Here is a 16,568-nt window from a genome sequence, read left to right as displayed (position 1 = left end):
TGGAACAGTTCTATCTTATTTGCTCTCCCATTTTGGACCAATTTGGTCACCTCCAGCTAATCATGCAAATCCGGTTTGCTTTAAAAACTAGGAGTTTCCCACGGAATTCAATAAGATAATAGATGTAAAGCATGACGTATATAGCCTTCAGCCCTCACTTTAAAGTCATACATTCTGCCAGAACATCAAATTGAAGTATAGCAAGTTATAGTCAAATATTTGGAGGACTTGTGGTGCAGTGGGTAGCACTCCTGCCTCGCAGCCAGAAGTTCTGGTTCGAGTTCTACCCCAGGACTTCATGGCTAAGGAAGATGTGTTCATAATGCGGCCAAACAGGTTGATTAACAACTGGCAAATCCTTCCAACACACGCCAACAGCAGGTGTTGAGAGCAGGAGAGATTCCTGTTGGAGCATATGATGGAAAGAACATTGGAGCCTCTGTCATCACTATCCACAGCTCCGGACTACAGCATGCATGGAAAAGTGTGTGTTGCCACAGCAACTTGGACTCCCTGAATGGACTGTAACACACACCCACCAGCTGAAAATTTGAAGCAGTTCAGGAAGAAGAGTAGCTGAGTCATGGGGGGGGGGGGGGGGGGGGGGGGGGGGGGGATACAAAACTGAAGTTCTGAAATGCTGTCATTACCAGCAGGTATAATTAAAGTGTGATAACTTGCCTAAAAAGGTGTGACAAAATCATGGCAACTGGAAGCAAGGTTTCCCAGACAGAAAATAACTGTGGTCATTAAAACTTTTAACATTTAGTATCTAAGGTTGCTCAACTGTCTCGGTGATTATGTCCACTTGCGTTCAAGTGTATATTAGCAAATTCAGATGCACACAATGATCGGCATGGAAACCAATAGTGTTCTGTAGTTACGTTAAGTCAAATGAATTTTCCATTTCTAGATTTGCATAATCTCCAACAGTCTGCAAAAGTTCTTTAGTGAAGAGTCGACGGAAGTACCGCATATTAGATGTGTTAGCAAAACTGAAAACGCACAGGGTCAAAGGGACATCACCAGGTGCACAGGTACAGATAGGAGACAGAAAGCAGGCAGTTGTGTTGTCCGGATTTTCAGGGTGGAGGTACTTGTGCAGTCATGCACTGCTCCTTTTCATCTATATTAACGACCTGGACTTTGGTACACATCACATAACGTCCAAGTTTGCAGATGACACGAAATTCTGAAATGCAGTAAATGGTGACGATGACAACCATGGGCTTCGGGAGGGCAGAGCAAGACTGTTGAAATGGGCAGTCGCATGCAGAAGGGAGAGGGAGGGGTGGGGGGGAGACCGTGACATAGTTGTAATGTCACTTGACTCATAATCCAGAAACCCAGGTTAACCCTCGGCTTCAAATGGTGGAATTTAAATTCAATTAATAAAATCTGGAATGAACAGGGAAGGCTAGTTTCAGGAATGGTGCCCATGAACCCCCATTGTCATACAAACCCAATTAGTTCACTTTAGGGAAGGGAAGCCACCACCTGGTCTGGCCTACTCTAGATTCACTGCAATGGGCTTGACTTTTTACTACCCTCTGAAATGGCCTGGCAACCCACTCAGATGAAGGGCAACTAGGATGGGCAATACATGCTGGCCTTGCCAGCAATACCCACATTCCAGAAAGACTAAAAAAAACAGAAGTTGAAATTTAGCATCCTGTGGTGTGAAGTGATGCATGTTGGTAGGAAGAATGAGGACAAGCAATGTAAACTAGTTGGTACAATTCAAAAGGAAATGTAGAAACAGAGACGAGGGTGTGTGCATGCCCCTGGAGTTGAAGGTGGCAGAGGTTCAGAGGGCTGTTGAGAAAACATACAAGATTCTTGGCTTTATTAACATGGTCATAGAATACTGAGGTAAGGAAGTTATGCTGAATCTTTATAAGTCACTGCTAAGGCCCCAGCTGGAGAATTCTGGCCACCACACTATGGCTGGGATGTCTCAAGCCTTAGTAGAGAGGGTACAGTGGTGGTTTTACTTGAATGGTGGTGGGATTGAGAGACATCAATTATGACGAGAGAATGGAGAAATTGGGGCTATTCTACTTAGAGCAGAGAAGGTCCAGATGAAATTTGTACGTGGTGTTCAAAATCATGCACGTAAACGCATTTATACGTCACGCCAATATTTGGGTTGTGGAGACGGTGGAGCTCCCTCTTTGGGGAGGCCATTGTGATGGCATCTCCATTCTGTCTTCCTATCGAGTTTAAAGTGGAATATAAGAAATCATCATCAGACCCTTGAAACAAGGATGACCCCACTGGCTAATCCTGAAGTCACTGGCCCTTGGACAGGAGGACATGAGTTGTGCTGAGGAGTTTGGAGGGAGGGGCATGGGGCACGGGGACAGGTTCTTTAGCTTCCCTGGTGTAGTGGGTAGGATTCAGCGCTTTCACCGCTGTGGCCCGAGTTCAGTTCCCATTCAGGGAATAACAATTTCTCAGGGGAGATAGTGGCACAATGTAATGTCACTAGACTAATAATCCAGAGTCCCAAACTAATTCCCTGGGAAAAAGGGGGTTCAAATCCCATCACAGCAGGTAATAGAATTTAAAAATAAATGGCAAGAGTGTGAAGCAGGTCAGGATCACTGTGAAGCAGACCAGGAGTGTGCAGCAGGTCAGGATCACTGTGAAGCAGACCAGGAGTGTGCAGCAGGTCAGGATCACTGTGAAGCAGACCAGGAGGAGTGTGCAGCAGGTCAGGATCACTGTGAGGCAGACCAGGAGGAGTGTGCAGCAGGTCAGGATCACTGTGAGGCAGATCAGGAGGAGTGTGCAGCAGGTCAGGATCACTGTGAGGCAGATCAGGAGGAGTGTGCAGCCGGTCAGGATCACTGTGAGGCAGATCAGAAGGAGTGTGCAACAAGTCAGGAACACTGTGAAGCAGACCAGGAGGAGTGTGCAGCCGGTCAGGAACACTGTGAAGCAGACCAGGAGGAGTGTGCAGCAGCTCAGGAACACTGTGAAGCAGACCAGGAGGAGTGTGCAGCAGGTCAGGATCACTGTGAAGCAGACCAGGAGGAGTGTGCAGCAGGTCAGGATCACTGTGAAGCAGACCAGGAGGAGTGTGCAGCCGGTCAGGATCACTGTGAAGCAGATCAGAAGGAGTGTGCAGCAGGTCAGGATCACTGTGAAGCAGACCAGGAGGAGTGTGCAGCAGGTCAGGATCACTGTGAGGCAGACCAGGAGGAGTGTGCAGCAGGTCAGGATCACTGTGAAGCAGATCAGGAGGAGTGTGCAGCCGGTCAGGATCACTGTGAAGCAGACCAGGAGTGTGCAGCAGGTCAGGATCACTGTGAAGCAGACCAGGAGGAGTGTGCAGCCGGTCAGGATCACTGTGAAGCAGACCAGGAGGAGTGTGCAACAGGTCAGGATCACTGTGAAGCAGACCAGGAGGAGTGTGCAGCCGGTCAGGATCACTGTGAAGCAGATCAGAAGGAGTGTGCAGCAGCTCAGGATCACTGTGAAGCAGACCAGGAGGAGTGTGCAGCCGGTCAGGATCACTGTGAAGCAGATCAGAAGGAGTGTGCAGCAGGTCAGGATCACTGTGAAGCAGACCAGGAGGAGTGTGCAGCCGGTCAGGATCACTGTGAAGCAGACCAGGAGGAGTGTGCAGCCGGTCAGGATCACTGTGAAGCAGACCAGGAGGAGTGTGCAGCAGGTCAGGATCACTGTGAGGCAGACCAGGAGGAGTGTGCAGCAGGTCAGGATCACTGTGAAGCAGACCAGGAGGAGTGTGCAGCCGGTCAGGATCACTGTGAAGCAGACCAGGAGGAGTGTGCAACAGGTCAGGATCACTGTGAAGCAGACCAGGAGGAGTGTGCAGCCGGTCAGGATCACTGTGAAGCAGATCAGAAGGAGTGTGCAGCAGCTCAGGATCACTGTGAAGCAGACCAGGAGGAGTGTGCAGCCGGTCAGGATCACTGTGAAGCAGATCAGAAGGAGTGTGCAGCAGCTCAGGAACACTGTGAAGCAGACCAGGAGGAGTGTGCAGCAGGTCAGGATCACTGTGAAGCAGACCAGGAGGAGTGTGCAGCAGGTCAGGAACACTGTGAAGCAGATCAGGAGGAGTGTGCAGCCGGTCAGGATCACTGTGAAGCAGACCAGGAGGAGTGTGCAACAAGTCAGGAACACTGTGAAGCAGACCAGGAGGAGTGTGCAGCCGGTCAGGATCACTGTGAAGCAGATCAGGAGGAGTGTGCAGCCGGTCAGGAACACTGTGAAGCAGACCAGGAGGAGTGTGCAACAAGTCAGGAACACTGTGAAGCAGACCAGGAGGAGTGTGCAGCCGGTCAGGATCACTGTGAAGCAGATCAGGAGGAGTGTGCAACAGGTCAGGATCACTGTGAAGCAGACCAGGAGGAGTGTGCAGCAGGTCATGAACACTGTGAAGCAGACCAGGAGGAGTGTGCAGCCGGTCAGGAACACTGTGAAGCAGACCAGGAGGAGTGTGCAGCCGGTCAGGATCACTGTGAAGCAGACCAGGAGGAGTGTGCAGCAGGTCAGGAACACTGTGAAGCAGACTGGGAGGTGCAGAAGGTCAGGATCACTGCAGAGCAGATCAGGAGGAGTGTGCAGCTGGTCAGGATCACTGTGAAGCAGATCAAGAGAAGTGTGCAGCAGGTCAGGATCACTGTGAAGCAGACTGGGAGGTGCAGAAGGTCAGGATCACTGCAGAGCAGGTCAGAATCAGTGTGAAGCAGACTGGGAGGAGTGTGCAGCAGGTCAGGATCAGTGTGAAGCAGACTGGGATGAATGTGCCAAAGGTCAGGATCACTGTGAAGAGACCAGAAGGTCAGGATCACTGAAGGGCAAGACAGGAAAAAGAACAAACAGTGAGATCACAGGATGGCTGTAAGTTGATTGGCTAGTGAGCATTGTAGTTTTGCTTTTCATTCTCAAAAGTTAGGAAGTTAGTCTAAATAGCTGGGAAATTAAAAGTTTTGATTTTTTAAAAGGGATACGTAAATCATTTCAATTAACCTTCCTATATTTAAATGACACCAGAGGAGTCATGAGTACCTGGTGAGTCTTTTTTTTAAGTAGTGTGAGAAATGGAGGTTATTCTTTTTAATATTTTTGGGGAAAGTTGTGTTATTTTGTAAAGAAGGCCATGTGTCTGTGTGTGAGTGTGTGTAAATGATTTAATTAACCTGGGCAAAGGTTACAAGGAGGCAGGTTGTTTGGGGGGTTTAAAACGTGAAAGGATAGAGACGTTAGGTCTGAGGTACAAGCGAATAGGTTGGATCTAACATTTGTATTTTTAGATAGGTTGAGAGTTTGTTCGTGACTATCAATGGGAAGTCAGAGGTAACAAGAAACATCTTTGTATCTTGCAGGAGTTCCATTGATAAAAAGGGTATATTATATTTTATTGAACTGAAAGCAAAGACAAGATAGAAACATGAACTATTTTATATTTGGTAGGATTTAAGTTTCAAAGAGGGGTGAGAACAACGGAACCTGAGATGAACGTGGGAAAAAAGGTATTTTAGAGTTACTGTGGAAAGCTTAAGGTAGCTGTGAAATGGAGCTGAGCTGGGAGCTGTTAGCTATAGCTCCAGCCCAGGAGAAGATGCAGTTTGAATCAGCCATCCAGTCAAGCCAGGGAGGTCTTGGGCTACAACAAGTAGTCTTGTTCTGGGGTTTTGGTTTTTTACAGCAGAGTGGAAGAGATATGAGGTCATCTGGTGTGCCTTTATTAAAGCTACAGCAGCTTGCCTGGGTATTATTACTGGATTTTTATAGTAAAACATCCAAAAGGGAGTGTTGCTTGAAAGGTGTTTACTTGTGACCAAGTAGCGAGTCTTTTGGGGAAATGTTTTGTAAGACTAAGTTTAACTGTGCCACTGTAATCATGTGTGCTTAAGGTTTCTTTTATTCTTAGATTTTATTCTTAATAAAACTTAGATTTTTTTATTTTTAAAAGCCGAAAAGCATTACTGGACTTCTTGCTGCTAAGATCTTCTTGTTTTCAGAATACAAAAAAAAAAGGGTATGGCCCATAAGCCAAGTTTCCCTCTGGGATTTGGTTTGTGCAGCAATTAACATTGGTTGTGGTCATAACTGTAGTAAGTTTTATTATCTCATAGATAGAGGAATGGCAGGGCAACTCTGACCCCTGAAGTGCACATCCTGTTCCATGTGGGAACTCCAGGACATTTCTTGTGTCTTGGGTAACCATCTGTGCAGGAAGTGCTGTCAGCTACAGCTGCTCGAGCTTTGGGTATCGGAGCTTGAACAGCGGCCACAGTCACTGCTGCGCGTCTGTGAGGCAGAGAGTTTTGTGGATAGCACTTTTATAGATGTTACTCCACAGCTTAAGCTGTGTGCAGGAAGAGAGGGAATGGGTGACCACCAGGCAGTCAAGAAGAAATAGGCAAGTAATGCAGGAGTCCCCTGAGCGTATCTCACTGTCCAAACAGTATTCAGTTCTAAATACGGACAAAAGGGATGGCTTGTCTGGGGAATGCAGCCAAAGCTAAGCCCACGGCGCCACAGCTGGCTTAGCTGTACAGGCGGGTACAAAAAGACTGGAAGAGCAATAGGAGATTCAATATTTGGGGAACAGACAGGCACTTCTGCTGCCGTAGATGTGAATCCAGGATGGCATGTTGCCTCCCTGGTGCCAGGATCAAGGATGGCACTGAATAGCCGCAGAGCACCCAGCAATCATGGCCCACATCAGTACCAACAACACAGGTATAAAGAGGCTATGTGGTCCTGCAGTCAGAACTGAGGTAGCTAGGTCAGAATTTAGTAAGCGGGACCTCACTCTTGGTACCGAGTGCAACTGAGTGTAGGAAGTGGAGGATAAAGCAGATGAAGGCTTGGCTGGAAACATGGTGCAGGAGGGAGGACTTTATACTCTTGGGACATTGGGGTCAGTTCTGGGAGAGATGGAATCTGTACGGGACAGACAAGTTGCACCTAAACAGAGCTGGGGCCCAATTTCTTTGTGGGGTGATTTGCAAGTGCTATTGGGAAAAGTATTAAACAAACTTGGGTATAGGATGTGATACCAGAGAGGGATACCAAGGTATGAAAAATATTGAGAGAGGCTGATAGTACTAATAGTGGGTTCAGTGTAAGAGCGAAAATAATAAAGTCTAAATTAGAGGATTACCATGCATGTATGTGAATACGTGGACTGTGGTAAATAAAATTGGTGAGTTGTAGATGCAGACAGCCAGGTCTAGGATTATATGATGATTGTCTGTAGACTAATTGAGGAGAAACAGTTTCCAGTGGCAAAGGGTCAGTAACCAGAAAACGCAGGGTTAAAAAAATTGGCCAAAAAAGGGCAACAAGGAAAAATATTTGCCCAACGAGTTATTGAGATCTGGAACACACTGTCTGAAAGGGTGGTGAAAGTAGATTCAATAATAACTTTCAAAAGGAAATTGGAAAAATACTTGAAGGAGCAACATTTGCAGCACTACTGAACAAAGTTCAGGAGAGTGGGATTAATTGGTTAACTCTTTGAAAGAGTCAGCACAAGCACAACTGATCAAATAAGCTCTTTCTGTGCTGTATCATTCTATGATGTTATGTTTTTCTGAAGCTTCTTGCCCGGATATGTGGAAGTTCAACCAATGAAATTTCAATTAGGCCCTGCCCAGGCCTCAATCCTGGTGCAGCAAGTAAATTTCTAACTCACACTTGCTGCTCACCAGCTGAAATTGGCCTGGGGTTAAAATTGAGGCCCTGAAAATATGCTCACCCAGTCAAAAGTGAACTGGTAGTTTTGGAATTTTAGTCTGAATAAGGTGGCAGACTTTATAGGAACAGAGGATCAAGAGAAGAGCAGTCAAGCCCCTTGTACCTGTTCCTGTCATTCAATAAGATCGAGACTTGAATATTGCTGAAAAAGAGAGACATGTTGCTGAAGCTTCTTGCCTTGCACGTGCTCATCAGGACAAACACAAGAATGCCAAATTTCAAACAATCACAACAATTTATACCATAGGAGCAAAGGGTGCTGATTGGTTAGCAAATCGAGGCATCGCTGATGGGACCAGGAAATCCCGGCCTACGTTTTAATGATTTGTTTCACATAATTCACACCCTTAATCTCTTTTGTCCTCCACCATTTAAATAATACTTGCATCGATCCCCTTTTGGTCCAAAATTGATGATCTCACACTTACCTGCATTGAAATCCATCTTCCGAGTCACTTTATCAATTGTCTCTTTGCATTTTTTTTGCTGCTGTGCACACTAATTACCATGCCACCAATCTTTGTATCATCAGCAAACTTGAATAAATGACCCTCTATTGTGTTATCTAAGTCGTTGATGAATAATTGAGCCCCCGGCACAGTATTCCTTGTGGGTCACCATGAGTCATTTCCTCCCAATTTGAGTGGATATCCATTATCCCTGCTTTCTGTCTTCCATCGCCTAACTAATCACTTGACATGGCCAATAATTTGCCTGGAGCTTTAATTTTAAGAACATAAGAAATAGGAGCAGGAGTAGACCATTCGGCCCCTCGAGCATACCCCACCAGTCAATAAGATCACGGCTGATTTGCCCAGGCCTCAGCTCTTCTTTCGTGCCAGCTCCTCATAGCCCTTAACTCCCCGATATTTCAAAAAATCTATCTACCTCCTCTTTAAATACTTTCAGTGATCTAGCCTCCACAACTCTCTGGGGTAGAGAATTCCTGACATTCATTACCCTCTGAGAGAAGAAATTCCTTCTCATCTTGATTTTAAATGAGTGTCCCCTTATTCTGTAACTATGTCCCCTAGTTTGAGAGCCCCCCACTAGTGGAAACATCTTCTCAATATCCACCCAACATCTACCCTGTCAAGCCCCCTCAGAATCTTGTACATTTCAATAAGATCACCCCTCATTCTTCTAAACTCTAATGAATAAAAGCCTAACCTGTTTAGTCTTTCTTGCTAAGTCAGCCTCTTCATTCCAGGAATCAACCTCGTGAATCTCTTTTGAACTGCCTCCAATGCCAGTATATCCTTTCTTAAATACAGGGACTAAAATTGTACCCAGTACTCCAGGTGCAAATTTGGATACATTACACTCTGCCCCCTCCTTCAAATCATTAATATGGATAGTAAATAATTGAGGCCCTGGGTCTCCTTGTGGCACTCCACTAGTTACGTCTTTCCAACCTGGAAAAGACCCATTAATCCTGACTGTCTTTGTGTGTTAACCAATCCTCAATCCATGCTAATACATTACCCCGAATAACATGAGCTCTTATCTTGTGCAATAACCTTTTATGTGGCACCTTATCGAATGCCTTCTAGAAATCCAATTACACTACATCTACTGGTTCCCCTTTATCAACTCTGCTTGTTATATCCTCAAAGAACTTGAGTAAATTTGTTAAACATGATTTTACTTTCACAAAACCATGTTGACCCTGTTTGATTGCATTAAGCTTTTCTAAATGTCCTGCTATTTCTTCCTTAATAATGGACTCTAGCATTTTCCCAATGACAGATGTTAGGCTGACTGGCCTATAGTTTCCTGCTTTTTGTCTCCCTCCCTTCTTGAATAGGGGCTTCACGTTAGCAGTTTTCCAATCTGCTGGAACCCTCCCGGAATCCAGTGTGTTCTGGAATATTTTGACCAATGCCTCCACTATCTCTGCAGCCACTTCCTTTAAAATCCTTGAATGCAGGTCATCAGGTCCTGGCGACTTGTCTGCCTTTAGTCCCATTAGTTTCTTAAATATCTTGTCCCTTGTGATAGAGATTGCTACAATAAGTCTCTTTGAGAGTTATTGAATGCTTTTTGGAAATAAACTAGTAAATCAACCATATAAATGACATCCCATAAGCATTAGCCAGTCTAGTTACTTTAGTTACTTGCTCAAAAGATGGAATTTTATTCACTGGACATGACTCACCCTTTACAAATTCTTGTTGCTCTTCTGTAAATCAAGTTTATCTAAGTGTTCAGTCACTCTGTTAGGAACATAGGAACATGGGACTTAGGAGCAGGAGTAGGCCTTTCAGCCCTTCAGGCCTGCTCCATCATTCAATAAGATCGTGGCTGATCTGGTTAAGGTCTCAGCTCCACTTTCCTGTCTGCACCCCATACCCCCTGACTCCCTTGTCTAACAAAAATCTATCTAACTCAGTCTCACATGAATTTAATGACCCAGCCTCCATTACCTTCTGAGGAAGAGAATTCCACACTCCAATAACTCTCAGAGAGAAAAAAAAATTCTCCTTACCTCTGTCTTAAAAGGGAGTCCTCTTATTCTTAAACTGTGTCCCCTAGTTCTAGTCTCCTCCACAACTGGAAACATCCTCCAGGTATCCACCCTATCAAGTCCCCTCAGGATCTTATTTGTTTCAATATGATGACCTCTCATTCTTCTAAACCCCAATGAGTATAGGACCAACCTGTTCAACCTTTTCTCATAAGATAAGCCCTTAATCCCAGAAGGGAATCGAGTGAACCTTCTCTGTTCTTAATTATAGATTCCAATAGCTTCCCCACAACAGATGTTAAACTAGTAGGTATGTAGTTTCCCTTTCTTATCCGATGAGGATATTTTCAATTATAAGTATGGGCACAGGAAATTATGTGAAAGCAACATTGAACAGGTTGGCCCTGTCAATGCTCGGGCCCCAAGGGAGAGCAGATATTGATCATTGCTGCCACTTTGGGACAGGAACCACGGCCAACAAAGTGCAAGGTACAGGGAGGTGATGGCATAGCGGTACTGTCTCTGATATTGGCATCACACAGGCTAATGCTCTAGGGACCTGGGTTCAAATCCCACCAAAGCAGATGGTGAAATTTGAATTCAGTAAAAATCTGGAATTAAAAGTCTAATGATGACCATGAAACCATTGTCGATTGTTGTAAAAACCCACCTGGTTCACTAACATCCTTTAGGGAAAGAAATCTGCTGTCCTTACTGACTCCAGGGCCCCAGCAATATGGTTGACTCTTAAATGCCCCCTGAACTAGGGCAACTAGTGTTGGGCAGTAAATGCTGGGCCTGGCCAGAGACACCCACATCTCATGAACAAGTATTAAAAAAAAGCCATGGCTAGCTCAGTGCTAGCGGCCTTGCCAATGGGCTGTGCGTCTACATTTCCCCCTCAAGGCTTCAGCACATAATTTAGGTTGATACTCAAGTGAAGTACCGAGGGAGCGCTGCATGGTTGAAGGTGCTGCCTTTCGGATAAAAACAAGGTCTTGTCAGCCTGCTCAGGTGAATATAAATGATCCCATGGCAACATTTCAAAGAAGAGCAGGGAAAATCTCTACAGCGCCCTGGATAGTGTTTATCCCTCAACCAACATGATCAAAAAAGCAATTATCTGCTTGCTGACACACTACTGTCTGTGGGATCTTTCTGTGCAAAAAACTGACTGCCACGGTTCCTACGTGACAACAACAACGACACTTTCGAAAGTAATTTGCTGGCTACAAATCGCTATGGGGCATCCAGCGGTCTTTCTTCGATTGGGGGAGAAACAGAATTGCTACAGTGCAGAAGGAGGCCATTCAGCCCATTGTGTCTGCCCCCGCTCTCTCAGAGCCAGCTGCGTCGCATTTATTACCCGTTGGGAGAAAATAAGTTTGAAGTACAACAAAATCACTACAATTTTCAAAACGCTACCCTGTTCACCACTTAAGGTGAGAAAAAAAGCTGCCAGAAAGCAGCGTGAGAAAACAAATATTGTTGCACAGAGCCTGCAACTACGTCCAGACTCAAAACAGCTGTTCTAATGTATTCCAGTGTCAGATGAATAGAAAGATCCAGCTTAAAGAATGTGGTATGTGTTGCAGAAAAAGTGTTATGTACAAACATAGCACATTGACAGATGTGAACACACTTACTGTGCAAGAGTCCCAAAGTACCGTTTACATAGAATCATTTCAATGGGTGATCATGACTGACATACCAGTTTTGACAATGACTAACGTTTGTCACAAAGTGCAACTAAACATTTCTACGTACGTCATTCCACTTTGACCTTGCTTTCTCCTTTTCAAATTTCTTGTACTCCCTTCTGTCGTAGAGTTCGGTCAGCAGTTTCCAGACCATAAGAATGAGGAGTCCAATCAGAAGCACACCAGCAACTCCTCCAGCAACAATAGCAATGACATTTGGAGGCTCAGGACATTCTGAAATGGAAACATATGGTCAAAGAGGTGAGTCATGTCTTTGGGCAGTCCTTGTGCATGTGTCAATGGAATCTATGATTGGTCACAATTTTATCCCAATGCAATTCCTCCAACAGACGCCTTGCGCCAGCACGTCATGACTACTGGTGAGAAGTGAACATTTTATAACTGCTGTAGCATCCGGCGCTATTTTCATTAATATGTTTTCTATATAGTATTTGGCTGATGTCACCATTGATTTGATGTCTTCCACGTCTGGACATAATGTGTAACATTCACTCCCTTTTACTTTGGTGCCTGCATCCTTGTCCAGGTGAGGAGTAATGATGCTGCACCAAATAAGTTGGCTCTGGCACTGCAAGTCACAGTGCGGTACTCTGCAGCATCCTGACAGACTTTTAATCTGAGAGCCGAAGTCTGAATCTGAGGCTTTTGGGTCAAAACCCTGGAGCTCCCCCCACTAACAGCACAGCAGGTGTACCCACACCGCATGGACTGCAGCGGTTCAAGAAGGCAGCTCACCGCCAAACTAAGACATTCAGATTTAATTCAAAGCTTCCCAAATTGGCACTTCCTGCTTCCATTTCTAAAGGGCAAATAGGGACGGGTAATAAAAGTGCTGGCCTAGCTGGTGACACCCACGCCCCATTAAAGAATAAGAAAAAATAATGCACAGGCATCTACCAATACGGTATTTGCACAGCGTGCCCATAATCTAAGAGTATTTACACCAACGTGAGGGATACGTAATGGCACCATCTCCGTAACAGCAGCTGTTAAATAACTGCAGCAGGGAGAATTCCAAAATCAAAATGGGCTGTGGAGAAAGACTAAGTAAAGATAAAAAGGAACCATGAAGATGAGAAAGACAAGAGCAAATGTTAATCATTTTAGCACCGCACTAACGAATATAGTGCCGATTCTATTTTCAAAGTGATGCGGTTAGAGGTTTGCATGCAATGGTGTAATATTGGGGAAAGCATGGATTTATCCTTGAGTACTCAAACACATTCAAAATGTGTTGTACATTAGTCTTCCACTGCCCGTGAAATTTTTTGCTTGGAATATACCACAAGGTATATTTGAAGAGCTCAATAGGATCAATAAGTTCTGCATAATTTGATAGAAAATAAATTGAATTACTCACTAGGGTTGAACCAGGGACCATCTAGTGTTCCAATCTATTTTTACCATGTCTACCACATAATATATTTATAGAGCTACTGGAGATCAAGGTTAACCATGACCCAATAAAGTCTCAAATGTTGGTATAAAAAAAGATGCAAAACTCTCATCTTGTAATGGTATATTGAGCAGATCTGTATGCGCGTGTCTGTGTGTTTGAGTGTGTGTTTGTGTGTGTGCTGGTGTGTGTGTGTGTGTGTGTGTGTGAGTCTGTGTCTGTGTGTGCACGTGTGTGCGTGTGTGCCTCTGTTGCAGTTTGTCTATACAAGGAAAGACATTGATACAAACCTGCCTTCTTCTTGATCATCACTTCATACTGTGAAACCCCATCTAACTCCTTCATCAAGAAGTTCATCCAGCAGTTCTTGGAGTCTTTCTCTTTACATGCATTCTGGTCATTCAGATCGTCCACGAGCCTGTGTTGTATATTCTTACAGGATTTAGTGCAGTTTTTCTCGAATGGACCACTTGAAAATCCAAGGCACTCAATACAATGTCTGTGTTAAATAAGTAGAGAAATGCTGAGGTCACAAACTGCACTCTAAACACTGTACCACCCATTCCTCCCTTCCAGTCTAAGATGGCTCACTGATTTGTGTCTGCTCGTTACCTCTGAAGTGTTTGAAATACTCAAACCTATCGGTCTTACGGGCTTCATTATATTTGCTCAGCCCAACGCCTTGAAAGGGCAGGAGAAGCCAAAGATGTGGGACCATGAAGTGTGTCATGAATAAACCAAGACGTTCAAATTTAACTCAAAGCCTGCAAAATTGGCATTTTCCTGCCTCAAGTTCCCACACTGTCAACTCCTGTTCTCTCAGTAAGAAATAGTTAATTTTGGGGGAATGGGACTATCCCAACAAGGTGCTAGTGGCTCAATTCCACAGGAACAGCCACTCCGTTTACCACTTCCATAAATGTGTTCATCCAAAATGTTGCTGCCCCTATCCTAACAGGCACGAAGGCCCATTCATCTATCACCCTGTACTTATTTACCTTCATTGGCTCCCAGTCCGGCCTTGCCGCAATTTTAAAATTCTCATCCTTTTTTTCAAGCTCATCCTTGGTCTCGTCCCTTCCCTCGCCCTGTGACCTCCGGCAGCTCTACAACTCTCAAACAGCTCTGTACTTGTCAATTCTGGTCTCTTGTGCAGCCCCGATTTTAATTGTTCCCCCGCTTAGCAGGTCAGCCCATCAACTGTTCAGACCCCAAGCTCTGGAATTCCCTCTCTAAACTTCTTTGTCTCTCCAGCTCTCTCTCCTCCTTTAAGACACTCTTTAAAACCTATCTTTTTGACCAAGCTTTTAGTCACCTGTCTTAATATCCCCTTCGAACCAAAGAACATAAGAAATGGTGGCAGCGGAAGATCATTTGGCCCCTCTGTCTTCTCCACCATTCTATAGGATCACGGCTGATCTGATTGTGGCCTTTATTTCACTTTCCTACCTGCACCACAGCCCCCACCTCCAACCTGCACATAACCCTTTACTCCATTGTAGATCAACTGTCTAACTCAGCCTTGAATATATTCAAAGACCCAGCTCCACTCCCCTTCAGGGTAGAGAATTCCAAAGATTAACAACTCTCTGAGAGAAGAAATTCCTCCTCATTTCCATCTTAAATGGGATATCTCTTATATTGAAACTATGGCTCCTAATTCAAGATTCCCCATGAGGAAAATAACCTCTCAGCGTCTACCCTGTCAAAGCCCCATCAGTATCTTACTTTTCAATAAGATCGCCTCTCATTCTTCTAAACTCCAATGAGTACAGGCCCACCCTACTCAACCTTCCCTCATACGACAGCCCCTTCATCCCAGGAATCAGTCCAGTGAGCCTGCTCTGAACTGCCTCCAATCCAAGTGCATCCTTTCTTAAATAAGGAGACCAAAACTGTACACAGTACTTGAGGTGTGGTCTCACCAATACCATATGCAGTTGTAACAAAACTTCCCTCTATCACATTTGCACTAAAGGTCAACATTCCATTTGACATTCTAATTACTTGCTGGACCTACATGTAGCTTTTTGTGACTTGCGTATGAGGATACCCAGGTCCCTTTGTACCTTAGCATTACATAGTCTCTCTCCATTTAAATGACATTCTGGCTTTCTATTCTTCCCAAATAAGTGGACAACCTCACATTTCCTCACATGATACTAAATATGCCAAATATTTGCCCATATATCCCTTTGCAGGCTCTTTCTATCATCCGCATGACTTGCTTTCTTACCTATCTTTGATTCATCAGCAAATTTGGCTACAATACACTCAGTCCCTTCATCCAAGGCATTAATATAGATTGTAAATAGTTGAGGACCCAGCACTGATCCCTGTGGTTCTCCCCTATTTACAGCTTGCCAACCTGAAAATGACCCATTTATCCCAACTCTGTTTCCTGTTCATTCGCCAATGCTCTATCCATGCTAATATATTATCATACTCCCCCCTCCCCTCAGCTGATGAATCAGAACTCCTCCATGTTGAATAGCACTTGGAGGAAGCATTGAGGGCGGCAAGGATACAGAGTGTATTCTGGGGTGGGGGACTTCAATGTCCATCACCAAGAGTAGCTCGATAGCACCACTACTGACCAAGCTGGCCGAGTCTTAAATGACATAGCTGCTAGACTGGGTCTGTGGCAGGTGGCAAGGGAACCAACAAGAGGGAAAAACATACTTGACCTCATCCTCACCAACCTGCCTGCCGCAGATGCATCTGTTTATGATTGCATCGGTAGAAACGACCACCTCACAGTCCTTGTGGAGACAAAATCCCATCTTCACATTCAGGATAGCCTCCATCATGTTGTGTGGCACTATCACCGTGCTAAATGAGATAGATTTCGAACAGATCTAGCAACTCAAGGCTGAGTAGGGATGGGCAATAAATGCTGGCTTAGCCAGTGGCGCCCACATCCCATGAATGAATTTTTAAAAAAATGACACCTAGCACCCTGAGCTCATATCCTGTATTGTAACTTTTTGTGTGGCTCCCTATTGAGTGCTTTTTGGAAATCCAATACACTCCATCTACAGGTTCCCCTTATCAACCGTGTTTGCTACATCCTCAAAGAGCCCTAATAAATTTGCAAACACAATTTCTCTTTCATAAAACCATGTTGACTCTGCTTGATTATATTATGATTTTTGAAATGTCTTGCTACTACATCCTTCATAATGAATTCCTGCATTTTCCCAATTAAAGTTGCTAGGCTAACTGGCATATAGTTTCCTACTTT

At 44.7% G+C, this 16,568-nt stretch overlaps 1 protein-coding gene across 8 annotated transcripts in view; it reads right to left on the bottom strand.

Moving 5' to 3' along the window:
* itgb2 (integrin, beta 2) overlaps positions 1 to 16,568 on the bottom strand; it is an 84,751-nt gene that overhangs the window by 3,748 nt on the left and 64,435 nt on the right. For all 8 annotated transcript variants that reach the window (XM_041200455.1, XM_041200452.1, XM_041200456.1 and 5 more), the window contains exons 14-15: positions 13,615 to 13,823; positions 11,975 to 12,141 (exon numbers count right to left, since the gene is read on the bottom strand). In XM_041200455.1, the coding sequence (XP_041056389.1) occupies positions 11,975 to 12,141; positions 13,615 to 13,823 (376 nt within the window). The remainder of the gene's footprint in view (positions 1 to 11,974; positions 12,142 to 13,614; positions 13,824 to 16,568) is intronic.

Source organism: Carcharodon carcharias, chromosome 12 (assembly GCF_017639515.1).
Source record: "Carcharodon carcharias isolate sCarCar2 chromosome 12, sCarCar2.pri, whole genome shotgun sequence".
In the NCBI taxonomy this organism is placed as follows: domain Eukaryota; kingdom Metazoa; phylum Chordata; class Chondrichthyes; order Lamniformes; family Lamnidae; genus Carcharodon; species Carcharodon carcharias.
The sequence above is the reverse complement of the archived record's forward strand: the minus strand, read 5'-3'. Positions and strand labels throughout refer to the sequence as shown.